Source organism: Neovison vison, chromosome 11, assembly GCF_020171115.1.
Source record: "Neovison vison isolate M4711 chromosome 11, ASM_NN_V1, whole genome shotgun sequence".
NCBI classification, from domain to species: domain Eukaryota; kingdom Metazoa; phylum Chordata; class Mammalia; order Carnivora; family Mustelidae; genus Neogale; species Neogale vison.
Window position 1 is genome coordinate 10882762 of NC_058101.1, and position 17451 is coordinate 10900212.

At 42.1% G+C, this 17451-nt stretch overlaps 1 protein-coding gene across 3 annotated transcripts in view; it reads right to left on the minus strand.

Moving 5' to 3' along the window:
- Positions 1-17451, minus strand: part of SLC4A4 (solute carrier family 4 member 4) — a 350693-nt gene that overhangs the window by 266430 nt on the left and 66812 nt on the right. For all 3 annotated transcript variants that reach the window (XM_044225660.1, XM_044225658.1, XM_044225659.1), the window contains one exon: positions 13179-13358. In XM_044225660.1, coding sequence (XP_044081595.1) covers positions 13179-13358 — 180 coding nt within the window. The remainder of the gene's footprint in view (positions 1-13178; positions 13359-17451) is intronic.

Here is a 17451-nt window from a genome sequence, read left to right on the forward strand (position 1 = left end):
GTCGTCGCCCCCGAGCCCCACAACCGATCAAAACAGAGAACTCAACGATGTTTTTAAAACTCAACTGTTATTTAAAAAGAAACACATTCTCCGGGCCCGTTTTTCTCCTGCATGGCCCGTGATTGATTTCTTTTTCATCTAAACTAGGATGAGCCTTCTATGAAAATGAAACGTCCCCAGTGCCACTCCTGAGGACAGTACATTCTCCCCACCCACCCGACAAGAAGAGCCGCTCGGGCACGTGGGCCTGTACACGAAGAGACGCAACGAAGCTCCTCAAATGGACCCCAGTGTATGTACCACGTAGGTGTTTGGACAAATGTCAGAAAGAATCATAAGATAACAGAATCAAAGGGGCTTCGGGAGAATGGCGCATAGACAGATTCCAGCCAGTTTCACGGGGGAATAAAACCTGCAAACCCTCCAAGCTTGGTGGGCGCGTGCGAGCGGTAAGAAAGTCTCCTAGAGCTGCGCGTCTCACACGGACTTTCAAAAATGTGATCATCAGTGTCTGATCTAAATGACGTGGCCAGTGGAACACCAGCTATCGACCTTTAATTCTTCTTTTTGAGATTGTATTAATTTGAGAGAGAGCAAGAGAGAGAGAGAGAAAAAGCACAAACGGGGGAGGGGCAGGCAGAGGGAGAGGAAGGAGGGGACTCTGCTGAGCACAGAGCCCTGAGCCACAGACAGATGCTCGACTGACTGACTGAGCTTCCCAGGAGCCCCTAATTCTTCTTAACTAGAGTATCTTTTACTCAAAATCTGTATTTAAGAATTGGGGTAACAGGGGCGCCAGAGGCTGCTTCCCCCTCTCTATCTCTGCCTGCCTCTCTGCCTACTTGTGATCTCTGTCAAATAAATAAATAAAAATCTTTAAAAAAAAAAAAAAAGAATTGGAGTAGCAAGGGAGACTATTCACTGGTTTTGGGTGTGGACATCAATACATAATAATCCAAAAGCCTTTTTGAAATTTTTTGCTTGTTTGTTTCCTTGGTTTTTGTTTGGGGTTCGCAGCAGTTTCACAAGAAGTAACAAAGTAAGAGTTAGACAAAAAATTGATTTAAGATTTTATAGTAGCTCACGCATGTGTTCTGGGTATTGGGTGAATCTGCAGTGAATTTCTAGTTATACAAATTGCTATTCCCATGCCTTAGCAACAGAAATCAGCCTATTTTCTACAGAAAACAACTTCAGTTTTAAGCAAACACAGCTAGCTATATGGCCCACATGTTTATTGTAAATTTGCCTTCAGAAGTCACATTTTCCATTACACCTAAATTATCACTTCCCAAAGCCTCATAAATGAAGCAGAAGCAATTAAACATAATTGCTTTCTTTTGTGGCCTTTGTGGTAAAATTCTGATAACTGACACAAAATAATTTTAATACAGATTGCTGTATCACAACAGCATCTCTACCAGTAGTGGCTTTACGTAAGGGTAGAAAGTGCCTCCTCCTTTTTTTTCCCCCCTAATGGAATTCTGCTTAACTGGCAAGCAGCAACAGAATAAAAAGTTTCAGGGATGTTCTTGTTTCAAAATCACTAAATCGTAATTCTGAGAAGGATGTACAAAGGTCATCTAAGTTCATCTCTGCAGCAACATGGATTAATCTGCTTATCTGTAATACACATAAATAAACAACACTTAAGATTCTCTAAGTAAGACATTCCACAAACAGCCTGGATGACACACTCGGTAATTAACAAATCTCACTATCCTAAAGTAGCCTCCTGTATATACCATCCCCACTCACGCACCACAGGGGAATGAAAGTATGAAATGAATAGTCAAAAGTAGAGGCAGACTCATTCCAACTCAGCATGCTCTGTGGTTCTTTAGAGAAATGCCATCTTAAATTATATTTTGCATGCTTACGTTAACCTGCATATTTTCACACATTTTAATATTTTCCCATGAGAAAAAGTATACGCAGGATAGCACTTTTGTTTCTGTTTTGAAAACATAGACGATTTCTATTTTATTTGTGTGCTAATTAGTCACTGCAAACAAAGCTGTAGAACTATCGGACCTGAGCTGTCTGAGATCACGCTTCCTGGCCTTCTGTCTTGCCGTTTCACCAGCATTTAACTCACGCTACTGCACAACACTGGGGACTTCTATTTTAATCACTCTTCACTAAGATTTAGATTGGAGGGGTAGCATTTTTCAACTAAAGTGGTTGTTAATACTGAGTAATCACATAACCTTTTCTCTTTGTTTTTTGGGTTGTTTTTTTTTTTTCTCAGCAGGCTGGAATATTTTAAACTAATTGGTAATTTCTGGACATTTCACTGATGCATCCATGCAAAGGATATGCTATTTCAGAAAATGACTCAAAATAAGCGTAAGATATTGCTCCGGCCCTTGAGGCTGTAACGATGCTGTTGGAGAGATGACACACCTGAATGAAACAGGCAGGTCCGTACGGGAGGCGTTACCTGTCTAAGTACCAGAACATGTAATGCAGGGGATACTTGCCACAGGAGCTCAAAAACTGGAAAAGCTGTTATGAGTCAGTATAAATGTAGTCTTTAAGGACTTGAAGAAACAGAGTAAACCTATAATTATCATTAAACAACTTAAAATATTAAAATTAATAGAGGAAACCCCATTATATTATCAGTTTACTCTTAATGTATGAGAATCCCAAGTAAGGAACCTGCCTTAAATACTAAAGAGCATTAGAGGAGTTTTGCTTGTTTGTTTGTTTGCTTGTTTGCTTGTTTAATTTAAAAAAAAAAAAAAAGACTAGATGGAAGTGAATTTAAGATGTCTGGCAGCCTTGGGGTGCCTGGGTGGCTCAGTGGGTTAAGCCTCTGCCTTCAGGTCATGTCATGATCTCAGGGTCCTAGGATCAAGCCCCACATTGGGCTCTTTACTCGGCAGGGAGCCTGCTTCCCCGCTCTCTCTCTGCCTGCCTCTCTGCCTACTTGTGATCTCTCTCTCTGTCAAATAAATAAACAAAATCTTTTAAAAATAAAATAAATTTTTAAAAAAAGATGTCTGGCAGCCTTGTCTGAAAAAAGTCCTTCTATTTCAAAGAAGAATCTGAAGGCTGAACACCCAAATGAGAAGATGTTGCATTAGGAATTCAAAGGAAAGGGCAGACATGACAGGCTCTGAAGGAAAAACCAACAGCACTCAGTGAATGGCTGGCTATGGAAGAAAAAGAGCAGGAAAGAAGTAAGGATAGTTGATATTTTTGTTGTACAGGCAACGAGGATAGTAGGAACTCCATGCTCACAACACCTTCATAAAAACGTGATCAAAAAGAAATCAAGTAGTGCTCCCCTTGCATTGGAAATTTATTAAAAGAACCCAACATTCCTGCTTCCAGATTGTGGTCATGGAAGAATTTCAGAGAAGTTATTTGTAGAATAGACCCATCACCCCCAATGGCCCCTCATCCCAATGATTCCTGCGTCAACAGTTCGAACTCGTAAAGTCTGGAATAAATCCCTGGTGTCAAGAACACATACAGTCCTTTAAGAACTATTTCCCTTAATCTGAGAAATTTCCTCAACAGAAGACCCTTTCAAGAAGATCCCTACCGGGGAAGATAGTCAATGATACTGGAACAGTGTTGCATGGCGACAGATGGTAGCCATGCTTGTTCTGAACACCACGTCCCATACAGAGTTGCTGAATCACTATGTTGTGTGCCTGAGACTAATGTAACATGATACATAAACCATACTCAAGTTCAAAAGAAAGACCCCTACCAATATTCCACACAAGTCCAATAATCACACACATACACACATACTCACAAATATACTCACACCCTCCAGCTTCCTGTCTTACAAATTTGAACCCAAACCACAGGATGTGTCCTGCCTTCTGCCTGGGTAGCAATGGCTGTGGCAGGCGGCCATTTACACCCCCACTCACTTCATCAAAGTATACTTAACATCTTAAATTCCACACACTGCTGGGGTTTCCCCTGTTGTCCATGCCAAGTCACAACCTCCTTTTAGCCCGGAGTACCCCGGCACCTGGAGCACAGTAGAACTCTCTGGGGCCTCCTGAACTCATGAGTCACTAAAAATAGAAGCAACATCAACTCTCCCATGACACATGTAAACACACTATTCATAACATCTCATGGCATGATAAAATGAAATAACTATCATAATAGAACAATCAGAGGCACCAAGAAATGACACCCTTCCACAGTGTAAGTACTGCCCTTTGGAGGGCACTCCAGGAGAGCCGAATTTCAGAAATTCAAAGCTCCCTGGGAGACGTACATGGTTAACTAGCTAAAGAAGGCCAAAGCTCCATGACACAGTCCTCCTGTACGCACCAGCATCCCAGAGGAATAAACAGCAATTATCTGTACCACACAAAACACGATCCTGCTGACCCAACCCAACGGCACCAAACACACAAGTGTGCCAGACATATTTCCTTTCTGTACAACACTGCCTTCAAGTTGCTGACCTGTTCCACCCAACAGCCCTCCCTCGGATTAATTTCAGTGAGAAAGACAGAGAGCCAGAAGAGATCCTTCTCAGGAAGGAGCAAACAGCCCACTTGCCTGCAGGGGCCCAGAACTGGGAATGCCAACTGCTGACCAAAAGCAAGAACACAGTGAGCGAGCAGTCACAATAGCGACCACTTCTGCCCCCACTGAAAGTCTTGTTTCATTGGTCTTTTTTCCTACCAGCCAGCATCCAGGGGACTCCCCTAGCAAGCTTTAAAGACTAAATTTCAGTTGGTTCTCTCAAAGATGCCATTGGGAGTGAGGAGCCAAGCTGGTAGCTAAAGCAAAGGAAGAGCCAGTGGAAAATTGTAGTAGAAAATTCCAGAAGACCTTAAAGGATAGTGATTAGTGTTCATAGGATATTAATCTCTACAAAGTTTTAGTCTGAAGCTCTTGATGTTAGCTGTGTACAATGGATGGGGGGAAAATGAGCTTGTTCAGAGTCATCAAAATAATAGCTGCTAACCGTAACTGTTAACCAGATGCACTGCCCACTTAATACTCAGAACACTGTGAATTAAATTCCATGATTATCTCCTTTTCGAGCATGAGAAACCTGGAGCACAGAGAGGTTAAGTATCTTTGCCAAGGTTTGCACTGCTGATAGGAGCTAGGATTCAAACTCAGTCTGGCTCGAATATGTGTTCCCAACCACTGCTTTCCCAGTAAAATTACATTACAAGTGCCCCTTCTTCAAAGGCAAACTCTAAGTTTTCAATTTTTTTTTAATATAAAGGGACTTTGTTTCAGACTTAGAGAAAAGTACTTCCTCCTACTTATATAAGATTAAAAAAAAAATAGAGAAGAGGGTGACAGAGACAGTATAGTTCTTTCATGTTCTGTTTGGTTTCTTAACAGGGACAACATCTACCTCATTTCACACACATTCCCAAGATCCTCTCTTCCCCTACCACACTCATTCATTTGGGGCACCTGTACATGGCATTATCGAGAATAAACAAAGCTTACTTTATGACCTTAGGCTTCAGGGTCTTGCCTGAAAACATTTAAAAATCAAGAAAAAAAAAAAAAAGAAATGCACTAAGAGGAATAAGGTCAGGTAGAGGGAGGGCAGAGAGGTGTGCACTGGGAAAAGGGGAAGTCAGATGACAAAACCCCAAATAATCTTGGCTCTTATGAAAAGGTACCCTGTTCATTTACCCGGAAGCACCGAACAAAAGCAGCTCCCCATTTCTCTGTTTCGGTTTCCTGACCATAACTGGACCACCAACTGGTATCCATTGTTCCCGGCTCTCAGAACAATGTTCACTAGCATAAATCCATCAGTTCTGGTACCTATCCAAAGGGCTAAAAACAGAACACCACAAGACTGAATGAGCGTCTGTATGCACATACCTCACAGTATGATTCCACCACAGGCAAGTCATACGTGTGAGAAGCCGTTAGCACCTCCAAGCACGGATGCCTGCTCCAGCTTGTCCAGAAATCCCTCACACATCAGACCGATAGGCTGAACGGGATATTCTGTTTGTCGCTCTGTTTCCTAACATTTTACACATCTTCAGAGTCTCTGCACTCACAAAGCAGCTTGGGATTCCCCCACAAATATCCCAGGACCCTAACCGAATGAGAAGTTCGGAGGTCAAAACCATCTGTGGACGTTGTGGTGTGTTTCTAGGGCCCAACTCATCAAAGACCACCTTCCCACCCACTTTCTGGGCAACCCTCAGAGGATGGCAGCTGCTAACTTTAAAAAAAAAAAAATGCACGGTGGAGGAGGCAAAAGGATTATTTTTAAGAAAGAGCACAATCCAACTTTTCTCTCCGCCACCCACTGCACACCACCTCCTCATTCCCTTGTATCTCCTCCTGCCTCTCTTCCATTTCACTCTCCTTCTCCGGCCTCCCTCCCTGGCTGCTGGGGGAACCACACCTTCCCGCATGCGTTTCCTGCCCTGTGTCCCAGGCTGGGCGGGCGGTTCGGACACCACACCGGGGACAGCGGCTGCGTAAGGACTCGGGGCTGCCGCCAAGCTGGGAGGAACAGATCCAGTTCCTCCTCAAGGCTCCAGATGTGTGGGAACCAAAACATGCCCTCAGTCTTTGGAAGCCCTGCCTTGACAGGAGAGCCATAAAGAAAAGGAGAAGCATCTCGGGTATGAGCCAAATGAACCTGTTAATTATGTCGTCCTCCTGATGGGCCTACACACGGGAAGACACTTGGCTTATTTCTTCTTCTAAATGCCCTTAATTATTCAATTCCGTGCCTCCTTAACACAGCTTCTGAAGCTGGGCTGCCTGGATTCTGGGCGGAATAGTAAGCATTTCGAAGTGTGCACGATGAATCCGTGTGGCCTGCGGATGAATTTCTTCCATCAGCCGTGGGCGACAAGCAGCGCCACACGCTCGGAAGTCCTCCACCCAAACCAAAATGCCACTGTGGCAATAGCTAAAATAATGAGGGACTTTGCAACGTGGAATCATTAAAAAGTTAGGGCCAGATTTTATGTGGCGAGGGAAGAAGGCAGAGCAGGGAACGATAAAGATGATGTGCAAGGACTAAAAACAAGAAAATCAGTGGGATCTCGATCAATTACTGTGAAATACTCACACCGATAAAAGCAACATTTGTGTCTTCCTCTGTAGTGATCCATTCACTCGCTTACTCCTCCATAAGCATTTATTAGGCACGTACTATGTGCCAGGCACTGTGCTAAGTTTCAGAAATAACACAGTGAACAAGACAACTCTGATTTTACCACTCACTGAGCTAACAATGTGCCATCAGCACATGCACGCAACATCGCAAGTTGAAGCATAAAGTATGAAGGAAAGAAAGAGCTGAGAACGAAAGGCACTGGAGAACCTACGTTGATAGAGTAATAGGAAAAGTCTGTCTCCACAACATACGAAAGCTAGAACACGGGACACCAGGGTGGCTCAGTCGGTTAAGGGTCTGCCTTTGGCTCAGGTCACATTCCCAGGATCCTGGGATCCAGTCCTGCATTGGGCTCCTTGCTCAGTGGGGAGTCTGCTTCTCCTTCTGCCTTCTGCTGCTCTCCCTGCTTGTGCTCTCTCTCACGCTCAATCTCTCTCTCCATCTCGGACACATAAATAAATAAAATCTTTAAAAAAAAAAAAAAGGCTAGAACATAAAGAGAAAGGAAAGCTAACTAGGACAAGAAGGGGGTAACCATTCCAGGAAGATGAGCTATATGTGCAAAGGCCCTGAGGCAGAAAGGGTTTGGGCACCAAGGAACTGAAAAATCAGTGTGGCTGAACTAAAGTGAGCAAGATGAGAAGGGAAATATGAGATGAGATGAGAAAGATTTTATTCTAAGGACAACAGGAAATTTTCAGCAGAGGAAGGGCATAACCCAATTTACATTTTATGATGATCACTATTGCCTTTGGGTGGAAAAAGACTTGAAGAGTGGAGCTTATGGCAATTGTCTGAGCAAGAGATTCCCTGGACAAGAATGTGGCAGCAAAACTAAAGAGCAGTAGACAGTTTCAGATATATTTTAAGTAGAACTAATAAAAGTCACTGAAGGATTGTATATGCGGGTGAAATAAGGAATCAGAGATGACTCTCATCAAGTTACTCTATTTATACACAGGGTTTTTCCAGAAGTTACAAGCATCACCTGATGTGATGTCAGGCTCGTGCAGGAATCTGATCTATGGGACACGGTATGCCTGTATGCACATAAGGAACTCAAACACTCTAGACCCAAGAATAACAAACTCTGTGTAGCTGTTCTTGAGAGAAAATTATGGTATCAAATGGTATCCTAGGGAGATATTTCAGTGAGTTTTCCCATAAGAATTTTATTGTCAGGTTGGTGCCAGAGCCCTGTAGCTTCCCCAAAAACCTAGAGTTAAATGCCTTTCTATACGTGGTGCAACAATTCTCACTTTCACATAGAAGTGCTCCAGGTAAACCAGCTACCAGTCCATCTGGTCTCCATGACAAGCAGTAAAGGAAATATATTTCTAAGAGGACCTTCGTATCAAATTGGATGACCCATCGGGGCCACCTGAGTGTATCAGTTGGCTAAGCATCCAACTCTTAATTTTGGTTCAGGTCGTGATCTCAGGGTTGTGAGACTGAGCCCAGGAACTAGACTCTGTGCTGGGGCATGGAGACTGCTTGAAATTCTCTCTCTCTCCCTCCCTCTTAGCCCCTCCCCTGGAAGTGCTCCAGATAAATAAATAAATAAATAAATAAATAAAACCACCAAGACTCTTTTAAAAAAATTGGATAATCTATGTCAAATACGTCAAGGCATATGTTAGCATAACTTACTGACTAGCAAGAAAAGAACTAACTGAAAAATGTACATTTACAAATAATTTTCTTATGATCACTGAACAACTGGGTCCTTAACAACAGTCTCTCCATATGACCCCTTCAGAAACAGAGTATCCAACACAATGCAGTACGCCCCGGGGAGGAGACCTCAGAGGGTAAAGAGAACGGACGGCCTTGTTTACCTGATGTGCGGTGCGCAAGCTAGTCCCCAGCTGCCACAGAAACCAACAGGCCCCCGTGGTCGGCGCACATGTAGTCTCAGCATCTCTCTGATCTGCTTGTTCCCTTTCACCTCTCCAGTGTTACTGGCATTGTTCCTGCTGCCCTTCCTAAAAAGCTGGTACATAATTATCTCAAAAGCCCTTGGCCCATGTGTAGAGGTGAGCATCTCTCACCTTTTCACTATTTATAGTGACGATGCACTCTCATTCAGACCCTGCAGAATGAGAGATGACTTAGAGACAAAGGGAGGGAGAGAACAAGAGATCTCTCTTTCTCTCTCTCTCTCTCTCTCTCTCTCACACACACACACACACACACACACACACACACATATACACACACTCCCCAGGGAGGGACCTCTGGTTCTGGCACAACTTCACCAAAACAGATCGCAAACAGAAATAAACAGTAGTAATTTATTTGGAAAAGGGTGTAATCTTTTGTTCCTGCAGACTATTAACTATGACCTTTTTAATCTGCATTTCAAGGACTTTGCTTGAAACGGATCCCATGATTTCAGTCAGTATAGGAAGGATTCCTTTTAGACAGGCTTTTCCCCAACAGTCTAATGAAAAGTGCAGAATTCCTATTGTGAAAATGTCTATGCTACCTAAAGCAATCTACACATTTAATGCAATTCCTATCAAAATTCCATCCATCCTTTTCAAAGAAATGTAACAAATAATTTTAAAATTTATATGGAACCAGAAAAGACCTCGAATAGCCAAAGGGATATTGAAAAACAAAGCCAAAGTTGGTGGCATCACAATTCCGGACTTCAAGCTCTATTACAAAGCTGTCATCATCAAGACAGCATGGTACTGGCACAAAAACAGACACATAGATCAATGGAACAGAATAGAGAGCCCAGAAATAGACCCTCAACTCTATGGTCAACTAATCTTTGACAAAGCAGGAAAGAATGTCCAATGGAAAAAAGACAGCCTCTTTAATAAATGGTGTTGGGAAAATTGGACAGCCACGTGCAAAAATGAAATTGGACCATTTCCTTACACCACACACAAAAATAGACTCAAAATGGATGAAGGACCTCAATGTGAGAAAGGAATCCATCAAAATCCTTGAGGAGAACACAGGCAGCAACCTCTTCGACCTCAGCCGCAGCAACATCTTCCTAGGAACATCGCCAAAGGCAAGGGAAACAAAGGCAAAAATGAACTATTGGGATTTCATCAAGATCAAAAGCTTTTGCACAGCAAAGGAAACAGTTAACAAAATCAAAAGACAACTGACAGAATGGGAGAAGATATTTGCAAACGACATATCAGATAAAGGACTAGTGTCCAAAATCTATAAAGAACTTAACAAACTCAACACCCAAAGAACAAATAATCCAATCAAGAAATGGGCAGAGGACATGAACAGACACTTCTGCAAAGAAGACATCCAGATGGCCAACAGACACATGAAAAAGTGCTCCATATCACTCGGCATCAGGGAAATACAAATCAAAACCACAATGAGATATCACCTCACACCAGCCAGAATGGCTAAAATCAACAAGTCAGGAAATGACAGATGCTGGCGAGGATGCGGAGAAAGGGGAACCCTCCTACACTGTTGGTGGGAATGCAAGCTGGTGCAACCACTCTGGAAAACAGCATGGAGGTTCCTCAAAATGTTGAAAATAGAACTGCCCTATGGCCCAGCAATTGCACTACTGGGTATTTACCCTAAAGATACAAACGTAGTGATCCAAAGGGGCACGTGCACCCGAATGTTTATAGCAGCAATGTCCACAATAGCCAAACTATGGAAAGAACCTAGATGTCCATCAACAGATGAATGGATAAAAAAGATATGGTATATATACACAATGGAATACTATGCAGCCATCAAAAGAAACGAAATCTTGCCATTTGCGACAACATGGATGGAACTAGAGCGTATCATGCTTAGTGAAATAAGTCAATCGGAGAAAGACAACTATCATATGATCTCCCTGATATGAGGAAGTGGTGATGCAACATGGGGGCTTAAGTGGGTAGGAGAAGAATCCATGAAACAAGATGGGATAGGGAGGGAGACAAACCATAAGTGACTCTTAATCTCACGAAATAAACTGTGGGTTGCTGGGGGGAGGGGGGTTGGGAGAAGGGGGGTAGGGTTATGGACATTGGGGAGGGTATGTGCTTTTGGGTAAATTGGAAGGGGAGGTGAACCATGAGAGACTATGGACTCTGAAAAACAAACTGAGGGGTTTGAAGTGGCGAGGGGGTGGGAGGTTGGGGTACCAGGTGGTGGGTATTATAGAGGGCACGGCTTGCATGGAGCACTGGGTGTGATGAAAAAATAATGAATACTGTTTTTCTGAAAATAAATAAATTGGGAAAAAAAAACCTGTGGAATCCTAATGGTCTCATATTAAGGATTCTTTTTTTTTTTTTTAAGATTTATTTATTGGGGCCCCTGGGTGGCTCAGTGAGTTGAACCTCTGCCTTCGGCTCAGGTCATAATCTCAGGGTCCTGAAATAGAGCCCCATGTCGGGCTGTGCTCCGCAGGGAGCCTGCTTCCCCACCCCCTCTCTGCCTGCTGTTCTGCCTACTTGTGGTCTCTGTCTGTCAAATAAATAAATAAAATCTTTTTTTTTAAAAAAGATTTTATTTATTTATTTGAGAAAGAGAGAGAGCAAGAGGGTGTTCATGCATGAGCCAGTGGCAGAAGGGGCAGAGAGAGAGGAAGAGAGAGAACCCCAACAAGACTCCCTGCTGAGCAGGAAGCCTATATGTGGCTGGATCTCGGCACCCTGAGATCATGACCTGAGCCAAAATCAAAACTTAGATGCTTAACTGACTAAGATTCCCAGGCACTCCTCAATAATTCTTTTCTCCCTACTATTAATATCATGAATGTTAATATACAAAATACCTGCCATGTTTGACTCTTTTTTTCTCAGTGATATTTGGGTTTTTCATTAAGGTTTAAAAAAAAAAAAGTGATTATATAAAAAAAAAAAAAGAAAAGTGCAGAATTCCTATCTCCTGCCCTTTGGTCCTTCCTGTCTCACATTTATTCTAATATCTTGCAGTGCGAATTCTGTGGTCTGTCTCCGCGCTTTCCTCCCACCGTGGCTCTCTAATCCGGGGGTCCATCTGCATGGCCCCTCTCAGGACGGCCCTTCACTAGCTCCTAAGCCACCTGCTCCGGGTCAGTAGGGATAGTATTCGAGATTCACAGATTCACATCCCTATGCTTCACATCTTTAACTGAACTCTGTAAATTCACGGTTCAACGCTCCTGAGCTGTTGGTTCTAATTCGTGCTCTCGTCACCTGCGGTGACTGAGCGGGACCCTTATCTGGGCCACCCAGAGCGCATTTTATTGCGGGCTCCAGATTTCTGTGACTGCAGCAAAAAGATGAAGCATGTACAGAGCTCTGCCAGCATGAAAAGCTGTCACTATGGAGCTCCTGTTGGGGAATCTTCCAAAACTGGCATGTGTTTCTATTGCTTCTCCCTTCTTCACGTACTCATTCTCACTTCAGCCACAAAGCTCCCCGGACGGCCAAATAATCTCCACATCCAAAGAAGCAAAAGCAACAAATGCATATCCGTGCATACACAACGCACCCTATCAAACGAAGCCTTGGGTGTCTGTCCTCTGAGCTCTTGTTACCCTGTTCTTAATAACACTCCTATCCAGTGTCTGATACTTAATGTTCAACATTTCAAGAACTATATTGCTCTACGTTCTTCTCTGATTCACAGGATGCCTGTCCGCTCTTCCTTTTCAAATCATCGACCTGGCCCAAAGCCTGGTTAGATGCCATCTATAACCCTATCAACATCCTATGTATATACAGCTCTCAGCTTGACCCACTGTCTTAAAAGAACCTATTTCGAAGCCAAAGCAATCCAAAAATTTCTTTGAGTCTTCCAGTACTATTGATTACTGTAGTTAAATACCGTGTATAACACTCGGCCCTATTTCACGACTCAAAAAACCACAGACATGCCTAAACTTCTTCAGATCTTCTCAGAATCTTACCAGATCTCCTAGAACAACCTGCTAGGACAAGAAAAGAGTCCCACAGACATTACCCTTCAAGAGGAGACCATCTCAGTAGGACTGCGCCCCTCCTCATTCATCGTAAGATCCCAAAAGGTGTCTTTCCCAAGAGTGTGGGAGTGAGACGGAGAAGAGCAGAGACGCCCAGGAAGTACTCACTGAGGGGTTTCAGGATGCTGCTGCTGGACTCATCAGCATTTTCCACATCTGACTTATCAGAGTAGTTCTCAGAGATTCTTTCTTTTTCCTTCTTCTCTTTGTGCCCTGTCTTTCTCTTGTGGCGTCTCCTTCTCCTGTAGCTCTTCGGCACATGGACCCCAATATAGATGGTATGGTGGCCTGAGAAGGTACAGAGATCACCAGTCATTTCAAAGCACATTCTCTGCTGCACAGAAATTTCACAAGCTCCTCTGGTCAGAAGGAAATGTCTATGAATTCATTACCATTTTATATTTGACAACTAAACTCGAAAAAAAAAAAATCTCTTCCCAATTTTCAGGTCGCTAGAGTATAATTCAATCTGTTGGCAGGCACCGGGATTCTGTGAGGGTGTACTCCAGTTCTATTCAGATAGAGTCCTTTTAAAAGTTTAGGGAAACCAAAAAAATACCAAGCCAGAAATCAGGAATCCTTGATTCTGGTCATACCTGGGTCATCAATAAGCTATTTGACCTTGAGCATGTCCCTTAACCATTCTGGGCCTCAATCTCATTATTTGTGTAACCAGAGGCTTACCTCGGGTGATCCCAGGAGACCTATCCGGTTCTAACCCTCCTGAGTCTGTGATACACGGAGCAGGGTGCTGAGAAAGGGGGTCTGGGAGCAGCAAAAAATAAAGATCTAACTCAAAGTTCAAGAAGTCATTCTGCTGGGCATAAGGTTTTACATTCAAACTTTTTTTTTCCTTTTTTTTTTTTTTTTTTTTTACCAAATCAGCAGAATAGAGACTTAGAACTGGGACAAATTGAGAAAAAATAAGACATACTTGGAGAGAAGATTTTAGAAATACTCAAATGTTCACACTAGGAAGCAGCTAAAATGAATGTCAGTTACTGTGCCATTCTCATTTTTCTTTTTTCGTTTCCAAAAGTTTCTAAAAACTGGTTGTTGCAATGATAAAAATAAACCCAGCCCAGCAAAAATTGCCTTGAAGAGAAGGGCATGAGGAAAAAAGATTGTGAAATGCTTTTAGTTCTCTAGATGGAAGAAGCTGCAAAACTGACAAGTGATATTATTTTTACAAAATCTGATAAGACGGGGGGGGAGACAAGAACTCAAAGTTCCACATCTTTTTTATTTTTTATTTTTTTTTTTAAATCAGGAAACTTTAACTTTCACTTTATATACAGCATAACTTCTGAATGTGGGAACCACCATCTCGGAAGTAATGTGAAAACTTTCTTTTCTTTTTTGAAGAGCAAATTAGATGAGATTATCTCACCTTTCCCACGTCCTATTCTATTCTAGAAGTACTCCTTGATGACCACTTCACCACGGAGAACACCACAGAGAATACCACACACCTAACGTGCAAAACTCATACACGCAGTATGTCTAATATAAAGTGCTGTGAGTTACTTTTCACAGGAACTCATCAGGCATATCTAAATACAGTATAATTCACAGGGGTGTTCCCTTGAATTGGAAGGATTAAAACAGTTACATGCTCCTTTAGGCGAGAGCTTCCAACTAAGGAATGCAGATCCCTAAGTGAATGGGTTAGCATTCCAAAAAAAAGTCTGGTATTTGGAATGAAGTTGGAGGCATCTATATAAAGTATGAAACTCCCCCCAACACACAGAGACACACACACACCAACTCAACTATTACAAAGCACAGTGAAATTCTCCTCCCAGAATGAGTGCCAATGAGAAATTTATCATGTCTAACCATTTGCAAGCAAATTGTTCTCATGGGAAAGCTATATTATACTAGGAAGTAGGAAATGTCTCAGAAACAATGTGAATTAAGAAACAGTGTCAATTGTTTCCTGTGCTCCGGTTATGGAGGGAGACCTGCCGCTTTGTCTCAAGTCACACAATGTATGTAAACAAAGCCAACCAATTTCTTTAGTAAATCAAACACTGAGAGCTTGGTTGCTTTCATTCAGGAATTAGGAAAACGTCATGAAAAGAATTAAGAAGCTAGAAAATTTAAAAACCTGTCACATTAAATGTTTCCTACATCTTATTAAATAATGGCAACTAAGCAAAAAAAAAAAAAAAGGCAGTGATGCTACGTAAGTCATACTGATATTACACAGAAAGATTTTTTTAATTTATTTATCTACAGTGTCTTTGATAAGTCATTTGAAAGATCGTTTCTATGGGCTGATAGCATTTTAAGGTAAGATTTCTGACTATAAAATGTTGTTGTCAACCTAACCAAAGAGAATGATTCAGAGAGTGAGCTTTCAAAACCCACGGAGAGGAATATTCCCAACCTGGGACCTCACTGGAGTGACACCACCATAAAAATGGTGCCGTTTTATTCACACCATGATCACATGCCCTCCCACAACCACCCCCTCCCCATCACCTTATGAATAAGATGCAGCTTATCCCCATCTCCCTTAGCTGCTGCCTCAGGTGCCCCCCCAATATGCACACACACCCTTCAGTCACTTTAACACACATTTGCACACAGGTGGGGAAGCTCTCCAATATGATGATGCTCTCTGGAGCCCAGATACCAAACAGAACTGTGGTTCCTTGCAAGACACCCCAAGTTTCAGACATTTTTATCAGCTTTATTGAGGTTTAATTTACATGCATAAAATGCACTCATTTTAAGGTACAATTCAATGACGTTTAGTATATTTATGGAGTTCTACAACCATCACCTTAATTAATTTTAAAATATTTCCACCAATCCAAAAAGATCCATCATGCACATGGGCAGTTGTACACTTTCTGTTCCCACTCCCATCCCATACAAGCACTCTTAATATTCTCAGTTATGGCCTCTGGGAAGCTACAATTCTGTGGTGCTCACATAGCTGTGAGCTTTTTTGTGGGCATCCTTACAGCACAGCAGAACAGAATATTCCCTGAGTAAAGAAGATACTGCTTTCCAAGAGCTGCCAGAAGAAATCATGACACTGGGCAAAACTCAAAGCATCCTCCTTTTCCTCTCACACGTTATGGGTAACTAAATTTTCCTTTTCTGTCTTGGGTTCGGGGAGAAGAGAAAGCATCGTCCTGCGGTTAAATAAACCGTTAGGAATTCAGGGACGGTGCTTGTGTTTTCTCAATTACTTCTTAGTCACTGTCCACTTCAGCTTCTGCACCCGTGAGAGGACAGCAAGACACCTTGTTCTGGAAGGCGAAGGGAAGGCACGCTTTCTCAAGGTGGTGACCATGTATTTCATAAGCCGTACATGCCGAGAAACAAAAATACCAAAAGAAAAATGAGCTCGAATGGAAGGCTCTTGCTGTACCCACAGAACACCTGTCTTCAGCAAGCAGAATTTACTGATGAAAATACACTATTGTTGATAAGACTCTCATAGGTGGATTCCAATATTTATTTTCAATAAAATATCTTAACCTGTCTCAGAAATATGTCATGAAGACTGATGGCTATTTTTAAAATTGCAATTCATAAAAATGACAGCAAGCACTTAGGAAATCTACAAAGGTTGAGGGTGTAGTATTATTTTACATGTAAAGTAAAAGATGAGAAACTTGACAGACAAGCTTTCCAATCCAGCAAGAGTTTACAAAACCATAGACGCTAAAAGACTCGGGGACAGATACTTGCTTAACTTGTAAGAGAGTTTCAGACTTAAAAAATAAGTGTGTGTGTGTGTGTGTAAAATAAAACCTCTCTGCTAGAAATGTCACCAAAAACTGCTCCCAAAATTTCACAGAAAACTTCTTCCTAAGGAGAAGCAATAACTTTTTTTTAAATAGCTATAATTCATAAGAAAAGGTACTTGTTTCAACTACGCTCAAGGAGAAAAAAAAAATAAGGTGATTGCTTTAAATATTATTAAAATAAAGTTTGCATTTTTGCTACTAAAATTGTATAAAGTAAAACTACTGGAATCTACATTTGATGTCGTTCATTTAGGTGTGAGTCAAAGGGCATTGAGCCCTTGATTTGGCAGTGGCCTCAGTATCATGTGTTCAAATAAATACCCTGCATGCCTTTCTCTGACAGATGGTGCAAATTCCCAACAAACTCCAAATGTCTTGGGAATATCTCATAATCCATCCCACAGCCAGTACTACTGGGAAGAAAACATGGCTTTCCTAGTTATCTCTGGATGTCAGAAATTATCACAAGGCGATGCTTGTGTTTCCCATCCTTCTTACTATCCTCACCTGCTCCACCTCAGCTGAAAGCAGAAGTACTGCGATGCTATCATGTCCAATTCTTCCAATTCCTGAGATATTTCTAAATTCACGTCATTGATAGTTGCTATCAT